General features: G+C 43.4%; 1 protein-coding gene across 2 annotated transcripts in view; it reads right to left on the reverse strand.

Moving 5' to 3' along the window:
* Window positions 1–24,834, reverse strand: part of EPS15L1 (epidermal growth factor receptor pathway substrate 15 like 1) — a 3,892,050-nt gene that overhangs the window by 2,414,032 nt on the left and 1,453,184 nt on the right. For both annotated transcript variants that reach the window (XM_044090736.1, XM_044090735.1), the window contains one exon: window positions 4,026–4,182. In XM_044090736.1, the coding sequence (XP_043946671.1) occupies window positions 4,026–4,182 (157 nt within the window). The remainder of the gene's footprint in view (window positions 1–4,025; window positions 4,183–24,834) is intronic.

Below are 24,834 nucleotides of genomic sequence, written 5' to 3' on the forward strand. Positions count from 1 at the left end.
TTACATACTTCTCTGACACTCCCGACTTCCTCATACAATACCATAACTCCTCTCTAGGCACCCTATAATAAAGCTACATATTCAAGGCTGATAAGGCCACTTATGTAAACAGCCAATTGTTTTTATGCTAATGTGTAACTTCACAATATAAAAGTAATAACATTAAAAAGAAATATAATACTCAATATGCTTTAAAATTCATTTTAAGATTTAAAACATTGACATTTAATGATGCAAAAATTTTGAACATATTACTAGAAAGATCAGTATAAAACCAGAGAAGTAAAAAAAAATATGAAATACTCAGCCATACTTCATGCAGTCAAAAATAATCCTAGGTAAATAAACCAATTACTACCCTAAAACTATCAGTCAGTACTTTAAGTATGGGATACAACATACTGTACTTTACAGTGTATGGTTCCCTGGAAAACACACACAGTGGCACACATTGTTCTCTTTTTGTTCAGAGGGGTGCATTTTGTTTTTATTTTAGAAAAGATCACCACTTCTTAGACACTTAATAGCTAACCTGTTACTATTCACATACATTGTTACATCATACCTCATTTACTATGGAGTACACACTTTTCTTTTTTTCCCTTCTGGATCAAATGGTACACCAGCAATGATAGAATTCAGAGTTGCTGTAGCACCTCCTACAAGACATTCAATGGTAAATGGTCACATCTATTCTTAATTTCTGCAAAACACATGTAGTCCACACTGGAAAATTCCTGTGTCCCTTCTAAACTGCATGCAAAAATAGAGCTCATCTACTGTTCCCTAACTAGGATGTAATAATTTGAACTACTCTTCCTAAAATAGAAACTTGACTATCATATGGATCTTTTTTCCAGCACACCGTGTAGGTCTTTCAAGGGAAGATGAGCACAGGATACTTTTGTAACTGGACAAACTAATACCTGTCATCGCTATGAAATTGGGGTCAAGAACCAATCAAGAAGTACAGTTATTGCAGCTGCCGTCTATGCTTCAATGAAAAAGAATATTAGCCATGACACTCCAGCAATATCCAGCAGCTTCAGCATTTACGGCTGGATCCTGTACACTTCCACAGATCTCCAACATTAGAATTAACTGCCACCATTACTTTATATAAGGAAATAGACCCAAATTCACCAGCTTCTTTCAACACTACCACCCAGAGGACGATGCATTCCCACCATTCAGATGTTCCTGAAGTCCTCCCTATGCCTCATTACAATGTCCACATAAAGATACACATTTCACAACCTCTGTTAAAGAATTAACAGTTTGCCAGAACCTACATTCCATTCTCCATGTCTTTGTCCATCTCTTCCCACATCGGTCCGTTTCATCAGTTATACTATGAGAAGGCCTCTTAACATGATGGGTTCCCTCTGCTGGTATGCACAAGCATATTCTTAGGTTAATACTTTGAGAAACACTAACCATTTTTGGCCCAAGTTCCTGCAATTGTCTCAACTACTGACATCTTTGATATGGGTTCACTCTGACATCATGGCCATGACATTCTTTGGTACATGAAAGAAGCTCTTCAAGAGGTGGAAGTTAAATTAATCTTAAACAGAAGCATTAGCTAGACATTCCCGAACACCCTCACTATTCCTTTGGGCTTACTTGGTTTGCTGGTCACTTCCCTAGCCATTAGATTCAAATGACTGCTCAACACCTCTCATGCCGAGTATACTGGGAGATCTGTGCAACCAAGGTGTCATAGGGTAAATAAAGTACAGCCACATAAACAACCCTAACAGCAACCTCTCCAGATGACAAAACTCAGCCTGGTAATGAAGAAATATGATCACAGGCAAGGAATGGGGGAGTAAAATGCACCTAGAAAAAATAGCATGTCTTGCAAATGTGAGTCCTCCCCTCTTCAAAATGAAGGAAACCAACAGCTTCACTGTCTTCCTAAACTCATACACCTGCTTCAATTAAAACCTAACCCAGTGGTGCATTTCTACAAACAAGTTATCTATACCCTGACAATGTAAAGAATGAAGATGAATGGACTGGTTCAGGAAATATTTAAAAATCAATTTCAAGAAGAAACAATACTTAGTTCTAAGGAACATCTGATCTCTGTGGAAGACCAGAAAAATGTACCATTCTATTAATATTATCTAAGATATTAATTAGTATAGTTTTGTGGAAGGGATACCCATCAATTTTGGCAACAACTTTGTCATGCTCTGAGTTAATATCAAAATAAACACATTATAACCATGAAATAAATAATGAAATGGGTCTGTATGAAGTAGGATTACTTTCTTTTGGCAATACAGCCTTCACTGCTTTCTTCCATGAGGTTAGTAACCTCCCCACCCCACCTACCCTTTTAACATATTGCTAAACAAAGCCTTCCAGATTATAACCACTCTCCTCCCTCCAGGTTTCAGTTTTCCATAGGAATACCATTTATTCCTGCATACTTCCAAGTGAACTGATTAAACATCAGTATTTTTATTTCATCTCTTCTTTAAACAGTTATTAATGGCTGAGCTTCATCAACCATTAACCTTGGCATAATTAAGCATTCCACAAATATTTTCACTTATACCTATTCTTGGTTTCTACAGTCCTCTGCTATATAGAATTTTTTTTTATAAAATTTCCAAAATATCTCTTGTACCTCTACAGGAACACTTATTTTCCTTGTCACAGGCTCCTTAAAGATGGCTACAACTTTTTCTAGTTTCTCTTGCCCAAGTCATTGTGCTAAACATTTTTGCAAGCTAGAGTAATCAAAAAAATAGTTTCATAACAGTGACATTTCTAAACTCATGCATATTCTCTAAATACTCGCTTTTTTCCGTTTAGCACTAAGCAGTTGCTACTCCTCTTGTTCTGTGAGATTATATGCATCTCAATTCAATTCTACACTACTTTTTAAAGTCCGTTTTCATTTTAATTGTCACTAGCTATCCCTTCTGAAGAAATTTCTGTCCTCCCAATAACACTTGAATCATATTCACTATCAATTTTGTAAATTCCTCTCTTTTAACAGATTTGTATGCACGTGTCACTGTTGCATTTTTACAACATTAACCTTACATCTTTATCTTATTTTTTACTGGTGCAAGATCTGATATCATTCACAAGTCATCCTTACTTATTTTCAGATACTCAAATGCCCAGTGCAACCTCTTCTTCCTAGTATCCAGTATTAATTTATAAATCACTCTACCCAGACCTCAAAGACTAAATAATCACCCAGATTTGGCCCACCGAAGGAACTATGTACTGTCCTATTCCCCTCATTAATATAACACCTCATTACCCATCTTCTTCCATCACAGAGTACTATCTGTTGCTTCTACAATCTATCTTTCTCTCTAATAAGAATATCAGCTCATTGCCCCCTTTTTGTATAACTGACACCTAAACCAAACATATAATCTTTTTTTTTCATTCTCCCTGGCCTCCCTGAATCCTAATTTGCGCTCCTAAAACACTATCATCTATTATCCTCCCCCATTACTGTGACAGTATTTCCTCCCTTGAAGGAATGATTACTTCCCATATTCATTCCCCTTCATCCCTAACATTCTGTATCCCCAGTGGCTCCTGTGTATCTTTGCCCAAGTGGCTGCTGGGCTAGGATACCTTAACTCAGTACTGCTCTTGACCATCCGTTCTGTTCCATTTTTCAGTATTTTTACAAATGACTGAATGGTTCACTTCTAATCAACAGTCTCACTCGATATCTAGACAACTAAAACTATAAAATTTACTTTAATCCACAACAGCAGTGATACTGACAAAACTACAGTTCTAACAAGTCAGGAATGTCAATCCAATGACAATACATAAATATATTAACAAAAACATTTTTCTGAAATAAATACAAAAAAGGAGATGGCAGCATATCCACACTCATAAAAAACATGAAACAGTTAAGATAAACAATATAAAGTATGTTGTTTAACATAAGGGGCTGACTAACGCATACACAAACATGCATGCACACTTTACAGTTACATGATTTTACTTTAAAGATATAAGCAGTTACTCACCGGTACAGGAGTTGTCCTTTCAGAGGGTGGAAGCATGTCTGGTGTAAGCACCTGAGGAGGGTCTATCCCTTTTGCTACCTTTTGATGAATTAAATACATAGCTAAAGCAAACTGATCTCGACTCAGTTTTCCCATTTGCCTTGTGTCTGCCAAAGCCCTGTTCAAAAGACATATTTAGAAAGTAGTAATTGCACATAAAGAATATTGTTTTTATTTGTTTTAAGTGAGATACAATGGTACTTTGTTAAAACACTGAACAATAAAAAATGCTTTACAAATAGCATAAAAAACTTATTCTGAACTTTTCTGTGCAAGACTTTAAAGACAGATAATGCCTTTTATTAATATTTTTGGGCTACTGAATTAGTTTTGTAATTATTCTGCATTTCTTTCCAACTCAATCATTTTGTACTTTGATCCAATCTCTTGAAACTCCTGTGTCAAGTACTACAAATTGATTTTTGTGCTGATTTTTGCCAATTGTAACTTTTTAATGTTGATTTGTGTACAACACTTGTATAACTACAGGAGTGTTACTGGCATGTTTACTAGTTTATACACCACTACACAATGTGAGCAACTTAAGAGAAAGATGATAAAAATTGCAACTTTAGTTCCTGCTTTCTGTAAGACTCAAAAATATGCATAAATGGTAGTGCATGTAAAGTATAACTAGTTACAACCCCAAAGTAAGAAATCACAGTCCTAACAACAAAACCTCTCAAATTCCCAAAAGCAGGACTAGAACTGGAGATACAAAAACCTGAGACTAGAACCCACTTCTCATGCAACTCAGTATACTTGGATAATCACAACACTTTCAAACAATCCTGTAAGTTTCACCTTCAAAAAGTATGATTGTGTCACAAAAATTCACACCAATTTAATGGTATAAAGGTATTAACATGCCAGCAAATGTTTTAATCACTATATACTGCTCTAGACAAACATTCCTTTCTTTCCTTATATCACTATTAAAGGAATGTAAATCCATAACACTACTTACTACCTAGCATACTGCACTAACTTTTCCTCACAAGTCTATCACTTATTTCTACCACCAAACCTTGCTATGCTTTCTCTTAACCTCTTGTTAACCATGCCCTTAACTTGCATCCTCTGTCAGTCTAACCACATTGGGCTGTATCAGCATGCATTTCTCTTGTTAACCATGCCCTTAACTTGCATCCTCTGTCAGTCTAACCACATTGGGCTGTATCAGCATGCATTTATCTAACCACAACTTCTATCTCCCTCTTACTGCATATTACAGTGTTGTACAACATTTACTGTTAATCTACTATAAACTCTGACTTCAACCTTATCAAGTGTAAACTGAAAATTAAAGATCATGTTTAAAGACCCAAAATAAACTGTTTTGCACAAAAAGTGTTAGCATGTGGAGGACTACTTGTGCACCAACCAAGTATGCGTTTGCAGTTTCTCAAAGATGCTGTAGTCCCTTCATATTATAGGCCTAAATTCAGGGCTTTAGTAATTTGATCATAAAAACTTAAAACTTATCAATGTAGATCTACCCTTTCAAAACCATGCTGATCTAGGTCCAAAATGAAGATAAGTGTGTTACTGTTACCCAGTACTTAGTAAAGCATCTTTTAATGCATTTGTCCAGAGTGGAAGTGAGGCTAATAGGGCTATAAGTTGTTAACATCACTTTTAATACCTTTGTTTTTTTTTTTTTTTACATACTGGTGTTGCACATCATCTTCCATGACCTAGAAGGGTACCTGCATATAATCGTTTGTTAAATATTACGTGCAACATTGATGGTAAGTGATTTTTAGCTGTTAATAACTATTCATTCTCAGCCACAACAGAATTCGGACATAGTTACAAAATCTTATGTAAAGCAGTTTGGTTCCACAAAAAGGGTGATACATTTCTCGAACATTCAGGTAGCTTTAGATACTAAAATTAAATTAGACTATATGAAAAAGATCTATACAAATTAGAGTCAAACAAAGCACAGGGAGGTCATCTCTACAAACTAAAGAACTCAGATTTATTTTGTAAGCGCTTTCGGAGAGTATGTCTGTACCAACTATCAGTGGATTTTTGGGAAATATGAACTTTTTCAGCGACGGTGATGGCAGTCCAGTGGGGGGAACTAAGAGAACAAGCCGTCATAGTAAGTAACATTACCAGCCTTATTAGTAGTTTTGACCAAAAACTATTTAAATGTAAAAAGCTACAACTGGAAGTTTCGTACCTCCAGGAATGTCTTGACAAAAAGTTGATCCCTAAAGGGCTTAGGCAATGGCGTTATCCAGTTGGGCTTGTCGAGGGCTCACACTTTCACCAACAACTGCTGGCCTTGTTTGATAAGCAAGGCTTTGAGTTCATTAATTTGCTTATTTCCCAATATAAACTTGAAACTGATTCTCTGAAAAGTGATCTGGAATCCTTACAGCATAATATTAAAACTGACTCTGACTTTATACGTTACAAGTATAAGTATATTCGCATCTTTACCAGCATTGAAGCCACCATGATAAAGATGTTAAACAACAAAAAGAAAAAGATTTCGAGGGACGTGTATGATCACTCTAGAAACAATGCCTACCCCCGTCCACCATTAATTATGCAAGGTGCTAGTAACAATACAACTATCCATGAACCTATTGTTACTATTGAAAATGATAATAATAGGGTCCCTATTGTTACAACTAGCCCTCACATTGATGATGGCCAGTCCCTTCGCCGTAGTGAGAGAATTCTCAACAACAACATTAACAATAACACAAATAGGACCCATAATAATTTGCAATCAACACACCACCACCAAAACCATTCTGGTAACAATGTCTCTACCGAGAACAATCAACAGGGTTTTAAGTTGAACAGGAATGGTCAACAGACGAGATCGAAAGTGGGCAGGAACCAAGGGAACATGAGAAACAGAAGGAACCAACGCAGGAGATAACCTGTCCTCACACTTTGCCTGTTGTAATGGTCAGTTCTGAAGGGGATTTCAAAGTCTATAATTACACTCTGTTTGACGTTAGTCAAGACATTGTAGACTTTTTTTTCAAAAGGTTTGTCCTTTATTCCTGACTCACATTTGGACCTGGTTAAAACAATCATTGACCTTAAACTGTTCGTCCGTAAGCTGAATTTGAGAATTTCCTTGGGTGACAGGCCCACCCTTACCAGTTCTTTAAGAATCTCCAGTGTATTTAATCCACCATTACATGAAACTAAGTATTTTTGAAAAACTGTGTGAGTTTGATTTAAGGGCTCTATTTTTGAACAAACATGATTCCAATAAACACAGTTTTAATATCAACAGGAATCAGCGGGACTTTATCAACATGCTACGTGACTGTAACATAAGGGTCATGAAACCGGACAAGGGGGGTGGCCTTGTTTTCATGGATTTATGTATGTAGAAAAGATGCTGAGCTTGCTTGACAATGATGCTTATACATTGGCTAGTATTAGCGAAGTTAATTCAGCTTACAAGAATATTAGATATATTTTGGAAGATCTTTTTTTTAGAGGGGATTACTGACATTGATCTAGACCGTTATTTGACCATCCTAGCACCTAAGTTACCTGTATTGTTTGGTTTGCCTAAGTTACACAAATCTATTACTGATCCCCCATTTAGACCTATTGTGGACGGACGTGGGTCAATCACTTATGCATGTGCAAAATACATTGATAGTATTTTAAAGCCTTTGGTAGAACAGGAGACACAAATATGTAAGGACTCCTGGAGTTTTTTGCACTCTATTAACAACAGTTGTTTCAACAAAGATTTTTGGTTCCTCACAATAGATGTCAGGGACCTCTATACAGTCATCCCCAAAAATCTTGGTTTGGAATGGATTAGAGAATTCCTGACATCTAGAGGAACCAACAATCAAACCATTCATTTAGTGGTGACCCTTTTGGAAGTTGTTCTTACCTATAACTTCATGGTTTTTGATGGCCAAATATATTTACAGAAGTCTGGGGTAGCAATGGGGTCACCCTGTGGTGGGAGCTTTGCCAATTGCATCATGGCACATTGGGAAAAGACTTTATTATTTAACAATACCATGTTTTGTGATAATGTCGCCTGGTACACAAGGTATCAGGACGACATGTTTCTTATTTGGAAGGGTTCTCCTTCGTTGGTAACATCCTTTATTTCTAACATTTCTTCAATGACCCAGTTTTTTGAATTCACTTATAATTTACAGGAGTATGAAATCAATTTCCTTAACATTCTTTTGTCTAAGGATATTCCCAACTCTAGGTATAAGAGTATTATATACAGGAAACCTACGTACTCTAACAACTTCTTCCACTTTACCAGCTGCCATCCCTTTCACTAGAAAAAAGCGGTTGTAAAGGGACAAATGATTAGGGCAGCTAGAATGATTTCTGATGAAGACAATTTCATCAAGGAATGTGATCACCTAGCATTTATGTTCTCCAACAGATGCTACCCACAGGGGTTGATCAACGACATTACTTCCGAAGTCGTTCACAAATGCCAAACTGGTTATTTTAAACCAATCTTGTGTAATTTTAATAGACAATATTTATCAAGTTTAGATGAGATAACTGGCTCTAAGCATTGTTCAGATAAACCTTTAGGACTAATTTTTTATGTACTTTCAGTGCTGACCATACACAAATAAGAGATCTTATATACAAAAATTGGACTCTTATTATTGAGGACAGGGTCCTATTTAGTATGTTTGGAGCAAAACGTCACATCACATACAGGCGTGGTCAAAATCTTAAATCTCTACTTGAGGTTAAACACCCCAACAAACAAGTCAAAAACACAGGAATGGTTAGATGTGGGTCCTGTAACCAGTGTAAACACATTACGGTGGGACCAAAAGTTAGAATCAATGACACAATCTTCAGCATTAAGGGTAAATTCAATTGCGACACTAGGGGTGTTTGTTTACGCTGCTAGCTGTGACAAGTGCACAGCTTTTTATGTAGGAAAAACCGAGAGAAAATTGAAGCAGCGCATCTATGAGCATTACTATGCTTCTAGTAAGAAATATCTTACCAATGCTTTAGCTAGACACATTACGACAAACCCTGGCCACTCTCTTAAATTTAGTATTCTTTACCATATACATATTGGTATAAGGTGTGGCCCGTGGTAAGTTGGAAATGGAAGAACTGTTTTGGCAGTTAAGAACTGCTGCCCACTTGTTTCCCGGTTTAAATGAAACAGTTTCCATCAGCTGTATACTTAAACATCTCACCATGAGAAGGTAATTAATGTTCATGTTTAAGTCAAAATATTTTTGGTAGAGTATTTTATTTATTTATTTATTTAAATTTGTTGACTGGGAGTGTCCGACTGGATGTAGGTCCATTTTCAGCAGAGGCCCAGGGAGAAAAGCCCCACAGTAAAATAAACAGACAGTAGTTACATTGGATTACCTAGTGATTAACAATTTAACATAGCAATAACTTACAACATATTTACAGATAAAGAACTTAGTACATCAGTAGACAACTAGAATCTTTATCTGTGAAGTACATAACAGATATTAACAAATGTTACAATGAGAAGTTCCTGCTGTATAACAAGTACTAGGCTTATGAGCATCTGAGCTTGCTATAATCAAGGTAGTTAGTGGAGTGGAAAGAAAGGTAGTGGTTGGATAGGGTGGATGATATTAGAGTGAGAGTTGCAAGGGCATAGCCAGCATGTTTTTAGGTTTATGATGGTACAGAGGTAATTGTGGGTGGGAGTGAGTTCCATAATTTGGCTCTGGCGCAAGAGAATAGTGCTTCACCAGCAGAGTTATTGGCTTTAGTGATCTGCAAGTGATTTTTGTTGATGGATCTTAGTGATCTGGTGGTGCAATAGGGTTGGAGTAGATTCTGGAGGGATGGGACATTTAGTGGATGGTTTACTAGTTTGTGAGTGAGTGAGAGTTGATACCACTGAAGGAGGTGAGGGAGTTCAAGCCAACCCAGTTCAGCAAGTGAGAGACAGTGGTGACTACGGTAGGATGCCCCTGTGGCGAATTTGGCGATTTTGTTGTAGCAGTTCTCTAGCTTGTTTAGATCACATTGCCTTAGGTTGGTATATATTGGAGAGGCATAAAGTAGGGTGGAGATAAGGTGGGAATTTGCTATTGAAATCTTTGTGCACTTTGAGTAATCTTTGCGTAATTTGAGTACCTTAACGTTTTATTTGTCTGATTTTTTTAATTAACTTTTTGCGTGAAACAAACTGATATATCTGAATTTATTTACAATTTTTTGGTTGGACTTGTTTTAAAGAATAAGCTGCAGCACACCATGTTTTTAAGGTTGTTTGATTGTTTTAGTTTATTTGATTCTAAGTGTGTAATTTAAAATGATAATATGACTTTGTATTTTCGTTTATGTATTTTGGTTTTAATGTTATGTCTTCTTTAAAACCAATCAGGATTGTGTTGGCTAATTGTTCTTAATTGGCTTATTGATTGCTGTATTTAAGCTGATACCATACCAGTGTTCAATGTTTGTCTGAAGGAGGAGAGATATTGTGCTCTCCGAAAGCGCTTACAAAATAAATCTGTGTTCTTTAGTTTGTAGAGCTGGTCGTGCTCATTCTCTCATTCCTCGCCTTTTTGTGTTTTATCTAGTTTGTGTTTTGCTCTTTTGGAGTTTAAAGCACAGGGAGGTGACAGAATTAGTAACAATGACATGAGAACACTTCTATATGAACTTGCCAAACTATTATATCTGTTATTCACTAGGTCATTTAAGTATGTAAATACTCCAAGACTGGAGACGTGCACTTATTAAACCTATCTTTAAGGGAACGGAGGAACAGGATAAACCCAGTGTCATAAAGACCCATAAGTTAACTTTCTTGTTGTGGAAAACAATGGAAAAGGCTATTTTGGATAAATTATTGTCAGAATTGGAATGGGTGGAACTTGAAACCATACATCAGCCTGCACATGCTGAAAATAGATTTATAACCACCTGTAAAAAGAAGTTATGTACTCACCATAACGTTCCATCTGAGTAGATACTTCATTTGTCTGCAACCTGTGGGTGTCGGATCCGATCCGGCAGCTTTCCAAGCTCCGAGCTCCTCCCCCCTACCCATAATCCCCTACTACCAACCACATTACCTCAGATAGTTTTTTTTGCCTCATCAACTCGAGACAGAAACCAACTCCGAATGATCAGAAAAATTCCCGAGGTTCGGGGGATGGCAGGGGGGGGGGGTCGGTTGCAGACAAATGAAGTATCTACTCAGATGGAACGTTATGGTGAGTACATAACTTCTTTATCTGAAGTAGTTACTTCATTTGATCTGCAACCTGTGGGACAGAGTCCCCAGCTAACCTATAAGAACCTGGGTGGTCCTTACGGAAGGATATTCCGAAGCACCACGGAGCCAAAAGAAGCCCTACTCCTGGAAATCATATCCAGTTTGTAATGAGAAATGAACGTATGAGATGAGGACCAGGTAGCTGCTGAACAAATATAGTCTACTGGATCCCTAGACCAAAAATCTGTTGAGGTAGCTACAGATCTTGTGGAATGAGCACGGACGCCAACCGGAGCTGGCTTCCCAGATGAAGTGTATCCCAGCATAATGCACTGACAGATCCAATTTGCTAGAGTCACTTTAGCAATTGCCTTGCCCATGGCTGACTTTGCATACGAGACAAACAACTGGTCCGACTTGCGAAACTCTCTAGTCCTGTGCAAGTAAAAACGCAGTTGTCTGTGTACATCCAATTTGTGCAACGTGTATTCGCCTTTGTTGTGAAAATTTGGGAAAAATACAGGAAGAATTATTGATTGATTAATGTCTGATTCTGTAGCCACCTTAGGCAAGAAAGATGGATTAGTCCTGAGGGACACTCTATCTTTGTGAAAGATAAGGTACGGAAGTTTGATACACAGAGCTTGTAATTCTGAAACCCTCTTGGCTGAAGTAATAGCCACTAAGAAGGCCGTTTTCCAAGATAAGAACTTCAATGGAACCGAGGCCGCAGGCTCGAAAGGTGGTCTCGTTAAGGCTTGTAAGACCAGAGTGAGATCCCACGGGGGAACCACAGTCTTGACAGGTGGTTTCAAAAGAAAAACACCTCTTAAGAAGGTTTTGCACAATTTTGTAGATGCTAAGGAGCCTATGCCGTCCCCTACGTGAAAATGGGAGATGGCCACCTGTGGAGGCACTTGCTCCCTGTCTAAAAAGCAGGGAAAGGAAGTCCAGAATAGTCGGAATAGGGACAGTAAATGGGTCCAATTCTTTATCTTTGGCCCAGATGGAAAAACGTTTCCATTTACTGTTGTAAAGTTTTCTGGTAGATGGTTTATGAGTCGCCACCAGAATGGCCTTAAAGGGGGATGAGATACCGGGAGTCCTAGCCATTAATGGAACTGGATCAACCAAGCAGCAAGTTTGAGATTGACCAGGTTTGGGGTATGGCATCTCGCTGGGTGCGAGATTAGGTCTGGACTGGGATCCAGAATCCATGGGGGAGCCACACTGTGAGACCGCAGAAAGGGGAACCAGATCTGTCGAGGCCAGAATGGGGTTATGAGGATAACTCTGCTCCCCAACTGACAGGCTTTCTGGATGAATTTCATCATAAGTGGGAGGGGGGGGATAAGCATAAAGGAGTCCGGGAGGCCAAGCATGGACTAGAGCATCTCTGGGGGTCTCCCCTCTGGGGGGAACGATTGCGAAGTACTCGCTGCATTTTGTGTTTAAAGGAGAAGCGACAAGGTCGCAGCGAAGCTGACCCCATTTGTGGAAGATCTGCTTCGCAACAGACAGATTCAGAGACCACTCGTATGGAGTGAGGAACACTCGACTTAGCTTGTCCGCTAATATGTTGGACCGTCCCGGAATGTGCGTTGCTATCAGAAAGCAGTTGGTGGAAATCGCCCATTCCCACACTCTCATGGCTTCTCGACACAGGGGATAAGATCTGGTCCCTCCTTGTTTGTTTATATACCAGACTACTGACATGTTGTCCATCTGGATTGCAATAGTTCCTAGGGGAAGAAGGTCGTGGAGAGCTTGCAATGCCAAAAGCACCGCCCTCATCTCTAGGACGTTGATATGCAATGTGGTCTCTAGGGAAGTCCACATGCCTTTAACGGATCTGCCTGAACAATGCCCCCCCCACCCGAAGCAAGAAGCGTCCGTGGTCAACGTGGCTTTGACCGGGGGAATCACAAAGGGCCTCCCTTCTTTGAGTTCCTGTGCCTGTAACCACCACAGAAGGGTGTCCCTGCACACCCTGCTCAGGGGTATTGGCATGCATAACGGGTGGATCGACAGGGACCATTGGACTTGAAGGGTCCATTGTAATATGCGCATTCGCAGACGGGCATGAAGAGAGAGACTGATCGCTGCTGACATAGACCCCAGTGCCCTCAGGACTAACTCCGCTGGAGGAGCAGGGCTCCGAAGAGGGCTAACACCTGAAACGACAAGCTGTTCAGCCTGACTGACGTTAGAACAACTCTGGAGATTCGTGTATCTAACCTGGCCCCTATGAATTCTAGGGCTTGAGTGGGGCACAGGCAGGATTTCCGCTCGTTCACGGAGATGCCTAGGTTGTGGGCCAGAGACAGAGCATAATCTCTTGCCACACAGAGCTGATGCCTGTTGGTCGTGGTGAGGAGCCAGTCGTCTAGATAAGGGAAGACCTGAATGCCCTGGAGTCTCAGGTGGGCTGCAACCACTGCCATGACCTTGGTGAACACTCTGGGGGCTGAGGTGAGGCCGAATGGAAGAACCCTGAATTGATAATGACTGGCTCTGAGCCGGAAGCGGAGGAACCTCCTGGATCGTCTGTCCATTAATATGTGGTAATACGCATCCTTGAGGTCTAATGAGCACATCCAGTCGTTCTCCCGCAGAAGGGGGAGAATTGATTGGAGAGTGACCATCCGGAACTTTTCCTTGGGTATGAACAGGTTCAGGGCGGAAAGGTCTAAGATGGGTCTGAGGTCCCCCATTTTCTTTGGCACCAAAAAAAACCTGGAGTAATAACCCAATCCGGACTGATCTGGGGGAACGGGCTGGATGGCTCTTTTTCTTAGCAGCTTTGAAATCTCCAAAGCCGCTGCCTCCCTCTGATCGGGTGGGACATCGGGGAGACGTCTGGGTTTGGGGGGAAGGTTTATGAATGGAATGGAGTAACCTCTGGATATAATCCGGAGCACCCATTGATCTGTTGTAAGGGACTCCCAGTTTGACAGGTGCTCCGACAATCGCCCCCCCAACTGCCTCCAGAGAGGGACAGTCAGGCAAGCCCTCAGGGCTGTTGCGCGGGTCTGTCCGAGAAAGGTTCTCTAGACCAGAAATGACGCTGCCCCCCTCTGCCTCTGGGCCGGTGTCCACCTTGTCCTCCTCTGCCTCTAGAGGACGAGTGGTCCGCAGCAGGATGGTATTGCTGAGACTTACGGAACCACAGCTTCTTTTGTCCCGATTCCTGGAGAAGGATCTTTGGGGATTAGAGAAGCGGACTCCAACGGCAGACAGCGTCTTCCCGTCCTTTTCGCTTTGGACCAGCGTGTCGCGAACAGTTTTGCCAAACAAGGCAGAACCGTCAAAAGGGGCGTTCGCGAAGGACGCCTTGAAGGGGTCCGTGAAGTCGCACAGACGGAGCCAGGAGAGACGTCACAAGACGACCCCGGCTCCGCTAGCTTTAGCGGCTCCCTCCGTTGCATGGGAGAGAAGCCGCATAGACGTATTGGAGATGGATTTTAGAGTGGCCATTCGAGTCTCAAAAACCTTTTTGTCTGGGACCGACATGGACTCCGGGGGGGCTACAGCGTATTCTTTAATCAAGTCTCACTGTAGCCTAATGGTATGTGCCATATAGTTCAGCGCCCTTATGGAAAAGGTCGCTGAAGCAAACATACACTTCCCAATCCGGTCAAGCGCTCGAGATTCCTTATCCGGCGGGTGAACCGAAGAACTCTCCTGCGCAAGTTCTTTCTTGGTGGCCGCCGCCACCAACATAGCATCAACGGGGGTTCCTTTGGCCCAAGACGGTCTATCTGTGGGTGGGCTGAGGACTTTATCGGGGTGCCTAGGGATTGGCTCCACGGTGTCGGGCTCCTTCCAAGCCCTGGTGGTAATTAAGTCCACCAGGGGGTCGGCCGGAGGGGACACCCAGGAGGTAGATGGGCCTGCCTCAAAGGCCTCCAGGAACACGGACTCATCAAGGGAGGGCTTTTGGGCTGACCACCCCCCTCTGATACGCAACATTTCCATGATGTCTCCAAAGGAGACATCTTCAGGGGATGACCTTGGGGAACCCTCTGTATCATCTAAGTCTGTGTCTGTGGTAACGGACTCGGGGGAGTCCAGGTGTCTCCTTTTGCACCGATGTTTCCGAGGGACCTCCTCGGTGGGACTGTCCGAAGAGGGCTCGTCCACGGGTTGTTGTTCCTCCACGGGAACTAACTGGAGGGCTTGGGCAGGCTGTCCAGATGGACGGATGATGGAGGACAGACCCTCGTACAGTGGGGGTACGGGTGGATCCGAAGCCCGGGTTGGGGATCTGGATGACCTCGACAGTACCCTCTCCACTACCTCAAAAGCCGAAGGAGAGCCACTCGCGCCAGCCTCTGAGAGCAATCTCCTCGGATCTGAGGAAGGGATCGGGGTCGGAGCCGATGCAGTCGGCGCCGAGGCAGAGGTGTGCTCCGATGCCAACAGCGCCGAAGACACAGCAACTCCCTCAGATCCGACGCTCAGCCCTCGGCCCCGAGAGCTCGAGTCCGACAAGCTCGAAGGTATAGTCGGCGTCGAAGAGACCACCGCTATCGGCGCCGACAATTCCCCGGGTCCGAAAGGGCCTGGATCCGATGACTCCAAGACCCGAAAACGAGTCGGAGAAGGAGTGATCGGGGCAAATATGGGGGCTGCACCCCCCCCAGAAAGGGGGGAGGCAAGAGCATCCCCATCTGCATTTGGGTCTGTAAGAACCGACGCATCATCCGATCCATATCCGCTTCGGAGATGCTTCGGGTCGGCCTAGATGAAGTAGTAGAGGCGGGCCAGGAGGGCCGCCTCGAAAATCTCGAGGGAAACCTATCCTCCTCCTCCGGCGAAAAACAGGGCGAATAGCGCCGAGAAGAGGGGGATGCGGAGACCCTCGAGGGAGACTTAAGCAGTTTCGCTGGCGGAGCCGAAGGATAAGATTCGGCCTGCCTTTTGTGGGACTTATGTCCTTCCTTATCCTTGTGCCTCTTCTCTTTAAGGGAAGAGGCACTAGTTTCCCCAGAGCTCAAACCCGATGAGGGAGGTTGAGTCCCGGGTAGAGCTAAGGGGATAGACGGCGCCGAAGCTGCCGAAGCAGCTGGAGCCCGATCGGGAGAGGAAGAAGAAGGTGACTCCTGGGGGAGCTTTCCCGCCAGGATCAGCTTGTTCTTCCTGTCACGTAGTGCCCGGGGGTTAAAGGCCGCGCAGATCTGGCAGGCCTCTGACAAATGGGTTGCCCCCAGGCACCAAACGCACTGTGTGGCTATCAGCTGGAGAAAGCTTGTGGCCACACTCAGTACATTTAGAAAAAATGGCCTTAGGCCCTTCAGACATCATTCACACACCCACCCAAACACTAGGAGGGGGAGAGGAGTGAAAATAAGCTAGTAATTGATTTAACAGAAAAGGGACCAAAAACTAGCACAAGAAGCAGAAAAGGGAACTAGCACACACACAACGACAACTTTGATTGAAAAAGTTGGTTTAAAAATAGCAATGATCTCACCCAGCCAGGAGCTCTTCACAAGGAAGCTTCTTCAGTCGCGGCAAAAAACGATCTGAGGTAATGTGGTTGGTAGTAGGGGATTATGGGTAGGGGGGAGAAGCTAGGAGCTCGGATCTTGGAAAGCTGCCGGATCGGATCCGAGGTCGGATCCGACACCCACAGGTTGCAGATCAAATGAAGTAACTACTTCAGATCATTATATTCTATAAAAATATAACAGCTATAAATAAAGCACTGTGCTGTGATGTATGTATATAGACTTAATTTCAGCATTTGATAGGGTCATACACAAAACACTAATCAATAAATTAGAACAACTTGGTACTGATGTAATTTGGATAAAACAGACACCTGCATGGCTTACAGACAGGATATGACAGGCATCATACATCAAATAGGCAAGTTAAATTCTAGGTTACAGACAGGGTGTCCCTCTGGGCCAAGTCTTAGGCCAATACTTGTTTTAGGTTGCATTTTTCTGACCTTTCTTTTTCACATGAGGTTTTCTACGGTCTGTATGCAGATGACTTGAAAATGTGTCAACTGATTATGCATGTTACAGAAAGAACATGTCTAAAAAAAAGAAAATACAATTACATAAGTAAACTTAACATAAGAGTAGATGTTCAAATGACCATTGCTGCAGTGGCCTTAGCTGCATGTCTTGTATCCTCCGCCAATGATACAAGAGCCAGCTAGCTTCCAAAGCTTCTGGGCACCTTCCACACACTCAAGCCATCAGGCAGCACAAGCTGAGCTGCCTATAATCACAGGTCTGAGCATCAAGCCCTTCGCAGCTTTCATTCCAACTGAGACAGGGAGGCTGAGCCATGACAGGACATAACTATGAGTAAAAATATATGCACACACTGGAAAACTCACAAAAAGGTGGAGGGGAAGAAGGGAGGGACTACTGCAGCAGTAATCATTCGAACATCTACAACTACGCAAAGTTCACTTACAAAACTGCACTATATTCATCACCTTAGCCATGTGTAAATTACATATGACATTTGGGAGGGGAAGGATTCAGGAGCCCCTGGGAATGATCCTAGCAAAGGCTGAACTAGACCTTGAGAAGTGTTAAGATGTACTGCTCTATGAAAGTACATACAGAAGACCACGCTATTGCTTCTGGAACCAAACCTTTCCAAAAAACAGAGATGAAGCCAATGCCCTAATACAAAGGGCCTTCACCCTGGCGGGAACAGTTTTGCTGTGGAGAAAATAAAAGATAATAGCCTGAGACAACCATTTGGAAACAGTCTGTTTTGACACAGGGTGTCTCATCTTCTTACCTTCAAAAGAAATGAAGTGATCCTCATAGCTGAAAGAATTTGCTCAGTCAACACAGTACCAGAATTCTCTGTAGACAGAAAAAGGTATAAAGTATCCTTTTACCCTCAATTTTAGTTTTAGGAAAGAAAAGGGGGAGACTGATAATTATGACTAAAAGTAAAGTCAGGTACCACTTTGAGCATAAAGAATGATTAATTCTCACAGAAACCCTGCTTTATGTGGAAAATGAGATATGGTTGACTCACCATAAGGGCTTGCAACTCAGATACTCTTCTTGCAAAGGCCAAAGCAACCAGTAAAACAGTTTTCCATGTTAAGAACCTCAAGTCAGCCAGATGATTCAACTGAAGCAAGCATTAACTTCTCAAACAGAAAAATAAGCTCTCAAGGAGGAACAACTGTTTTTCTTGCAGGTCTCTTGTACAAAACCCCTTTCAAAAACATTCTGACATTAGAATGCCTTGAAAGAGGAGGTTCTATGGGCGCACATGCCAAAATGTCTGATAAATTAACCTAGACAGATGAGTAAGAAAGGTCATAGGATAGTAATGCACACAAATATTGTAAACTAGAGAAACAGTAATCCAGAATGGGTGCCGGATATGCTGACATCAACTAACAAACCTTCTTCATTTGGTAATATATAATTTTCTAGTAGCAGACTTTCTTGCATCCTTTAGAACCTGCTGCACATCCTCAGTAAACAGGTGCCTAAAGGGAATTAAAGCCACTATCATCCAGGCAGTTAGATGAAGTTGAACAGGGAAGGGGTGTACTGACACCACTGTTCTTGTGTGCGTAAATCCATTCTGTGAGGAAGCCTGTGGTAATTGCCCATGAACATTTACAAAAGGAGGAAGAAACTCTGTTGCCTAGGATGCAACAGGATTCCTTTTGAATCTTCAATGCAACAGGATTCCTTTTGAATCATCAAATGTACCCTTGGATATCAGTGGAAAGGGTGGAAAAGCATACAGGGACATTCCTGCCCGATGAAAAGACATCTGTCTTCCAGTCCTTCTTGCAAGGAGTCTTGGAGCAGAATTTTTGCTAGCTGATTGTTCAGACAGAGGCAAAAGATCTACTTGAGAAACTCCTGAACGATGGACCAAATCAAATCTTGGAAGACCCTCCCCCAATCTAGTTTACATTCATGAGGGTCCGCTTTTGTCCTGCTTAGCTAGCCTGCCACACAGTTTTGCTTTGACAGTATGTAGGATGTCTGTAAAATGAGATTTTTCTGTGAAGCTATATCCTAAACTAACATGGGTGGTCCGTAAAGGGGGTAAGACCTGCCCCCCCCCCCCCAGTTTGTTGATGTACCACAAGACCGTTTTATTGTCTGTAACAACTTGAAGAGGTCCAGGCAACCAAACAAGATTCAGAGAGTTCACTGCCTTGATCACAGCGAGCATCACCTTTATATTTTTGTGCTTGCGTTTGCCCTTGGTGTAAAAACACCTTGCACTTTTATCTCTCCTCCTCAAACTGGTCCCCAAGTTGGATGGGAGACTTAAATTTAGGAATACTGTTGTCTCCACTAAGTGATTTCTTTTCTAAAAACCCCAGAACTGGGATTTGAAAAGACAATGGGTGTTGGTACCAAAAACTTCAGAGTGGAGTCTTGCTTGAGTTATCATAAGAATCATAGATGCTAGGAGAGAAAATTCTGAGTGGAAAACCATAGAATTAGACTTAGGTATGCATCTATTTTTTTTCTATGGAAGAAAAGCTCTTTGAAATGAGGTATCCATCAGCCACCCCAGGATCACAATCCTGTTTGAAGGAGTAAAAAAAAAACCCAAAAACTTTTGAATGTTTTCCTGGAACTTCACCTTGTGCAAAAGATCTCTTGCCCAAGGAAGAAATTCCTGACACTTTGAAAAGGACTCTGCAAAGATAAGCACTTCATCTAAATATAGAAAACTGTGGCTATCATCTAGCCTGCAATGAGCTAGAAAAGAAGTTATGTACTCACCATATCATTCCATCTGCGTAGTTCTACTTCATTTGTCTTCAACCTGTGGGATACCGGATCCGTATCGGATCTGGGCCGACAACTTTACTAGCACCTGCTCTGAGCTCCAAGCTCCTCCCCTTACCCATAATACACCTCCACTACCTTCCAACCCCCAGATCAAGTTTGCTGAACCTTATACTGATAACCCGACCTGAAAAAATACTTGTGACCCACAACTGCAGCCCGTAGGCTGTTCATATGCCAAGGTCCGGGGGAAGGAGGGAGGGATGGTTGAAGACAAATGAAGTAGAACTACTCAGATGGAACGTTATGGTGAGTACATAACTTCTTTATCTGAAGTAGTTTACTTCATTTGGTCTTTAACCTGTGGGACAGAGTCCCCAGCTACTAAACTCCTGGGAGGCCCTCATGGAAGGATATTCTGGAGCACCGCATTGCCAAAGGATGCTCTCCTTCTGGAAGTCAAACCCAATTTGTAATGAGAAATAAATGTATGAGATGAGGACCAAGTAGCTGCAGAACAAATATCATCCCAAGACACTCTAGACGAAAAAGCCGCAGACGTAGCCATCGATCTAGTGAAATGAGCTCTCACCTGACCCGGAGGAGACATGCCTCTGTCCTTATAGACCTGAAGGATACACAACGAAATCCATCTAGCAATAGTGACCTTGGAGATAGATTTCCCCAAAAAGGGTTTGTAGAAGGGTATAAACAACTGATCTGACTTATGGAAATTTTTTGTCCTGTGTAAAAAGAATCGTAACTGTCTATGAACATCTAACAAGTGGAGTATGTATTCCATCTTGTTAGTAAAATTAGGAAAAAAACACAGGCAAATTGAAGGTCTGATTGATATTGACTGGTGATGCCACCTTAGGAAGAAAGGATGGAGTGGTCAGAAGGGAAACCCTGTCTTTATGAAAAATCATATAAGGAACTTTGATGGACAAGGCCTGCAGTTTTGAAACCCTTTTGGCAGAGGTTATAGCCACCAAACTTGCTATTTTCCAAGATAAATCTTTCAGATCTCCTGTCGCAGCAGGCTCGAAAGGCGGAGCGACCAAAGCTTGAAGAGCCATAGTAAGGTCCCAAGGGGGAGCAGGATCCTTGACCGGGGGGCATAACAAAAAGGTGCCTTTAATAAAGGTTTTACACAGTCTGGAGGAGGCTAAATAGGCAGAATTCTCACCCACATGAAAATGAAAAATGGCAGCCAACTGAACCTTGACCGTAAAAGAACTAGATCCGTGTTGAAACATATCAGCTAGAAAATCAAGAATGGCAGAAATAGTAGCTGTGAAGGGGTCTAAACTCCTTTGAGAGGCCCAAAAGGAAAAATGTTTCCACTTGCTGCGATAAACCTTCCTGGTCGAAGACTTATGAGCAGCCACCAGAACAGATCTAACTGAGGAGGATAAGTCCAGGAGTCCTAGCAATCATGGGAACTGGAGCAGCCAAGCTGTGAGCTTCAAAATGTCCAGATTCGGATGAGGCACCCCAGAAGGGTGTGAAACCAGATCCTGAATGGAATCCAGGATCCAAGGTGGAGCCAGAAGGTGAGACCAAAGGAAGAGAAACCATCCCTAGCGAGGCCAAAATGGGGTAATGAGGATCACTTTGCTCCCCAGTTGACGAGCTTTCGGCAGAAACCTTAGAATAAGAGGTACTGGTGGGCAAGCATAAAGAAGACCGGTAGGCCAAGCATGAACTAGAGCATCTCTGGGGGACGCCCCTGGCAGGGGGTTCAGAGTGAAAAACTTGCTGCACTTTGCGTTGAAAGGAGATGCGAAGAGATCACAGCAAGGTTGACCCCACTCGCGAAAGATCTGTTCTGCTACTGAAAGATTCAAAGACCAATAGTCCGACTTAGCCTGTCCGCTAGGATTCTGGACCGTCCCGGAATGTACATTGCGATGAGAAAGCGACCAGTGGAGATCGCCCATTCCCACACTTTCATGGCCTCGCGACAAAGGGGGTAAGATCTGGTCCCTCCCTGTTTGGTGATCTACCAGACCGCTGACATGTTGTCTGACTGAATAGCAATCGTTCCCAGAGGAAGAAAGGCATGAAGGGCCTGCAACGCTAGAACGACCACCCTCCTCTCTAGGACATTTATGTGCAAGCTGGTTTCTACAGGGGACCACAGGCCTTGGACTGTCCTGCCAGAACAATGCCCCCCACCTGAGTTGGGAGGTGTCCGTGGTCACTGTGGCTTGGGCTGGGGCTGGTACAAAGGGTCGCCCCTCCTAAATGTCCTGAAAACACATCCACCATATGAGAGACGACCGACAGACTCGACTGAGTTGAACTGGATATGCCAATGACAGTTCCAGCAGGGACCATTGTACAGCTAGAGTCCACTGTAGAATTCTCATGTGTAACCGGGCACATGGAAGAAGAGTTATGATCGCCGCCATGGAGCCTAAAGCTCTCAACACTGATTCCGCTGTTGGGAGATGAGAGGGGTAGATCAGGGAGACGTGCATCCTCAGGTTCTGTACTCTCTCCGAGGTCAGGAAGATTTTGCACTGTAGAGTCTTTATCCTGGCGCCAATGTAGTCTATCACCTGTACAGGATCTAGGAGTGATTTGGATGCGTTGATTGTGATCCCCAAACGCAGGGCAAGAATCAGGAAATGATCACTGGTTTGGGAGAGTAGATGTCTGATGGGAGCAGTGAGGAGCCAATCGTCCAGGTATGGATAGACTTAAATCCCCTGAAGCCTCAGGTGAGCCGCTACCACCGCTATCACTTTGGTGAACACCCTGAGGGCTGTGGTGAGACCAAAGGGTAGGGCTCGAAATTGGTAATGATTGACTCCTAGCCGGAAGTGGAGGAACCTCCTGGAGCTTCTGTGCATCTTTATGTGATAGTAAGCATCCTGGAGGCCTAATGAGCACATCCAGTCACTCTCTTGCAGGTACGGCATGATGGACTGTAGTGTGACCATTCGGAACTTCTCTTTGGCAACTGACAGGTTCAGGGTAAAAAGGTCCAGAATGGGCCTCAAGTCCCCATTTTTCTTTGGCACCAAAAAAAACCTGGAGTAGAAGCCCGATCCGGACCGATCTGGGGGGATGTTTTCGATGGCTTGTTTTTCTAGAAGCTTGGAAATTTCCTGTGCTACTGCCTCCCTTTGTGTGGGTGGTACATCTGGAAGTGTTTGGGAAATTTGGGGGGACCCACAAAGGGGACAGAGTATCCTCTGGATATGATCTGGAGCACCCAGTGCTCTATTATCGACTCCCATACTGCTAGGTGAAAGGACAATCATCCCCCGACTGCCTCCAGAGTAGAGCAGTCGGGCCACGCCTCAGGGTTGCTGCCCAGATCTGTCCGAGAAAAGTTCTCGAGACTCAAAATTCCTCGGGCCCCTCTGCCTCTGGGCCAGCGTCCATTCTGTCCTCCTCTGCCTCTGGGGGAAGAAGAGCCCTGAGTGTCCTGGGAATACTGTGACTTCCGAAACCACATCTTCTTTTGCCCTCTCTGGTTCTGGGAAAAGGACCTTTGAGGGTTCAAGCAGACAGTGTCTTCCCATCCTTCTCACTCTGAACTAATGTCTCTTTGACGGTCTTACCAGAGTAGAGCCGTCATAAGGGGCATTGGCAAAGGACACCTTGAAATGTTCCGAAAATTGACATAGTCTGAGCTAGGCATTGTGCCTCATTGGACACACTGGACCCAGCTGCCCTAGCCGCTCCTTCAGTAGCATGTGAAAGGAGTCGTATGGACGTGTTGGAGACTGCTTTCAAAGTGGCCATCCTCGTGGAGAATGAGACTCTGTCCCCTCCTGCGACATGGACTTAGGGGGAGACTCCTCCAGCTCCTTTACAAGGTCATGTTGGAGTCTGATGTCATGGGCCAGGTAGTTCAGTGCTCTAATTGAAAAGGTAGCTGAAGTGTAAACCCACTTCTCTAGGGGGTCCATCATCTGCGACTCTTGGTCAGGAGGATGAACCAAGGAACTCTCCGGGGCAAGTTCCTTCTTTGTGGATGCTGCTACCACCACAGCATCTACAGGGGAGTCCTTGTTCCATGCTGGCCTTTGGGGGGACTCAAAATTTTTGTCGGGTCTTTTTGGAATAGGTTCCATGGTGTCTGGCTCCTTCCATGCCTGCGAGGTGACCAGGTCCACCAAAGGATCCGCAGGACGGGACACCCAGGAAGTAGATGGGCCCGTGCCGAAAGCCTCCAGGAACATGGACTAGTCAGAGGAAGGTTTGGGGGCAGACCAACCTCCCCGCTGGCGTACGATATCCATGATGCCTCCAAAGGAGACATCCTCGGGAGGTGACCTAGGGGAACCTTCTCCATCATCCAAGTCCGTATCCTCGATGAGGGACTCGGGGGAGTCCAAGTGCCTTCTCTTGCACGTATGCTTGCGAGCATCTCTCCGGTGGGGCTCTCCGGGGGGAACTCAAAAGCCACTTGTTTCTCAGGGGAACTTTCTGGGGCTCCTCAAGCATGGGCTGTCCCTCTGGTAAAATGATGGGGACCTTAGAAAGGGCCGAGAGGGTCTGGGTGGAGTCAGAGGGGGCAGTCAGGGGTCTCGATCCAGCGGAGAGAACCCTTTCTACCATGTTGAATGCTGAAGGAGAGTAAACCTCCTGAGAAACCAATAAGGAGGCCGGTCTCCCAGGTCTGACTAGAGAATCGGAGCCAGGCGAAATGTGGATGGAGCTCTGAGAGAGGGAACTTGGCCCAATAAAGGCAGAGCTGATGAAAAAAGTTCCACTCCCTCGGATCCGACACCCAAGCTATGGCTGCGAGAGCTGCTCAGATCTGAGC

Source organism: Protopterus annectens, chromosome 13.part0, assembly GCF_019279795.1.
Source record: "Protopterus annectens isolate FY-2018-M chromosome 13.part0, PAN1.0, whole genome shotgun sequence".
In the NCBI taxonomy this organism is placed as follows: domain Eukaryota; kingdom Metazoa; phylum Chordata; order Ceratodontiformes; family Protopteridae; genus Protopterus; species Protopterus annectens.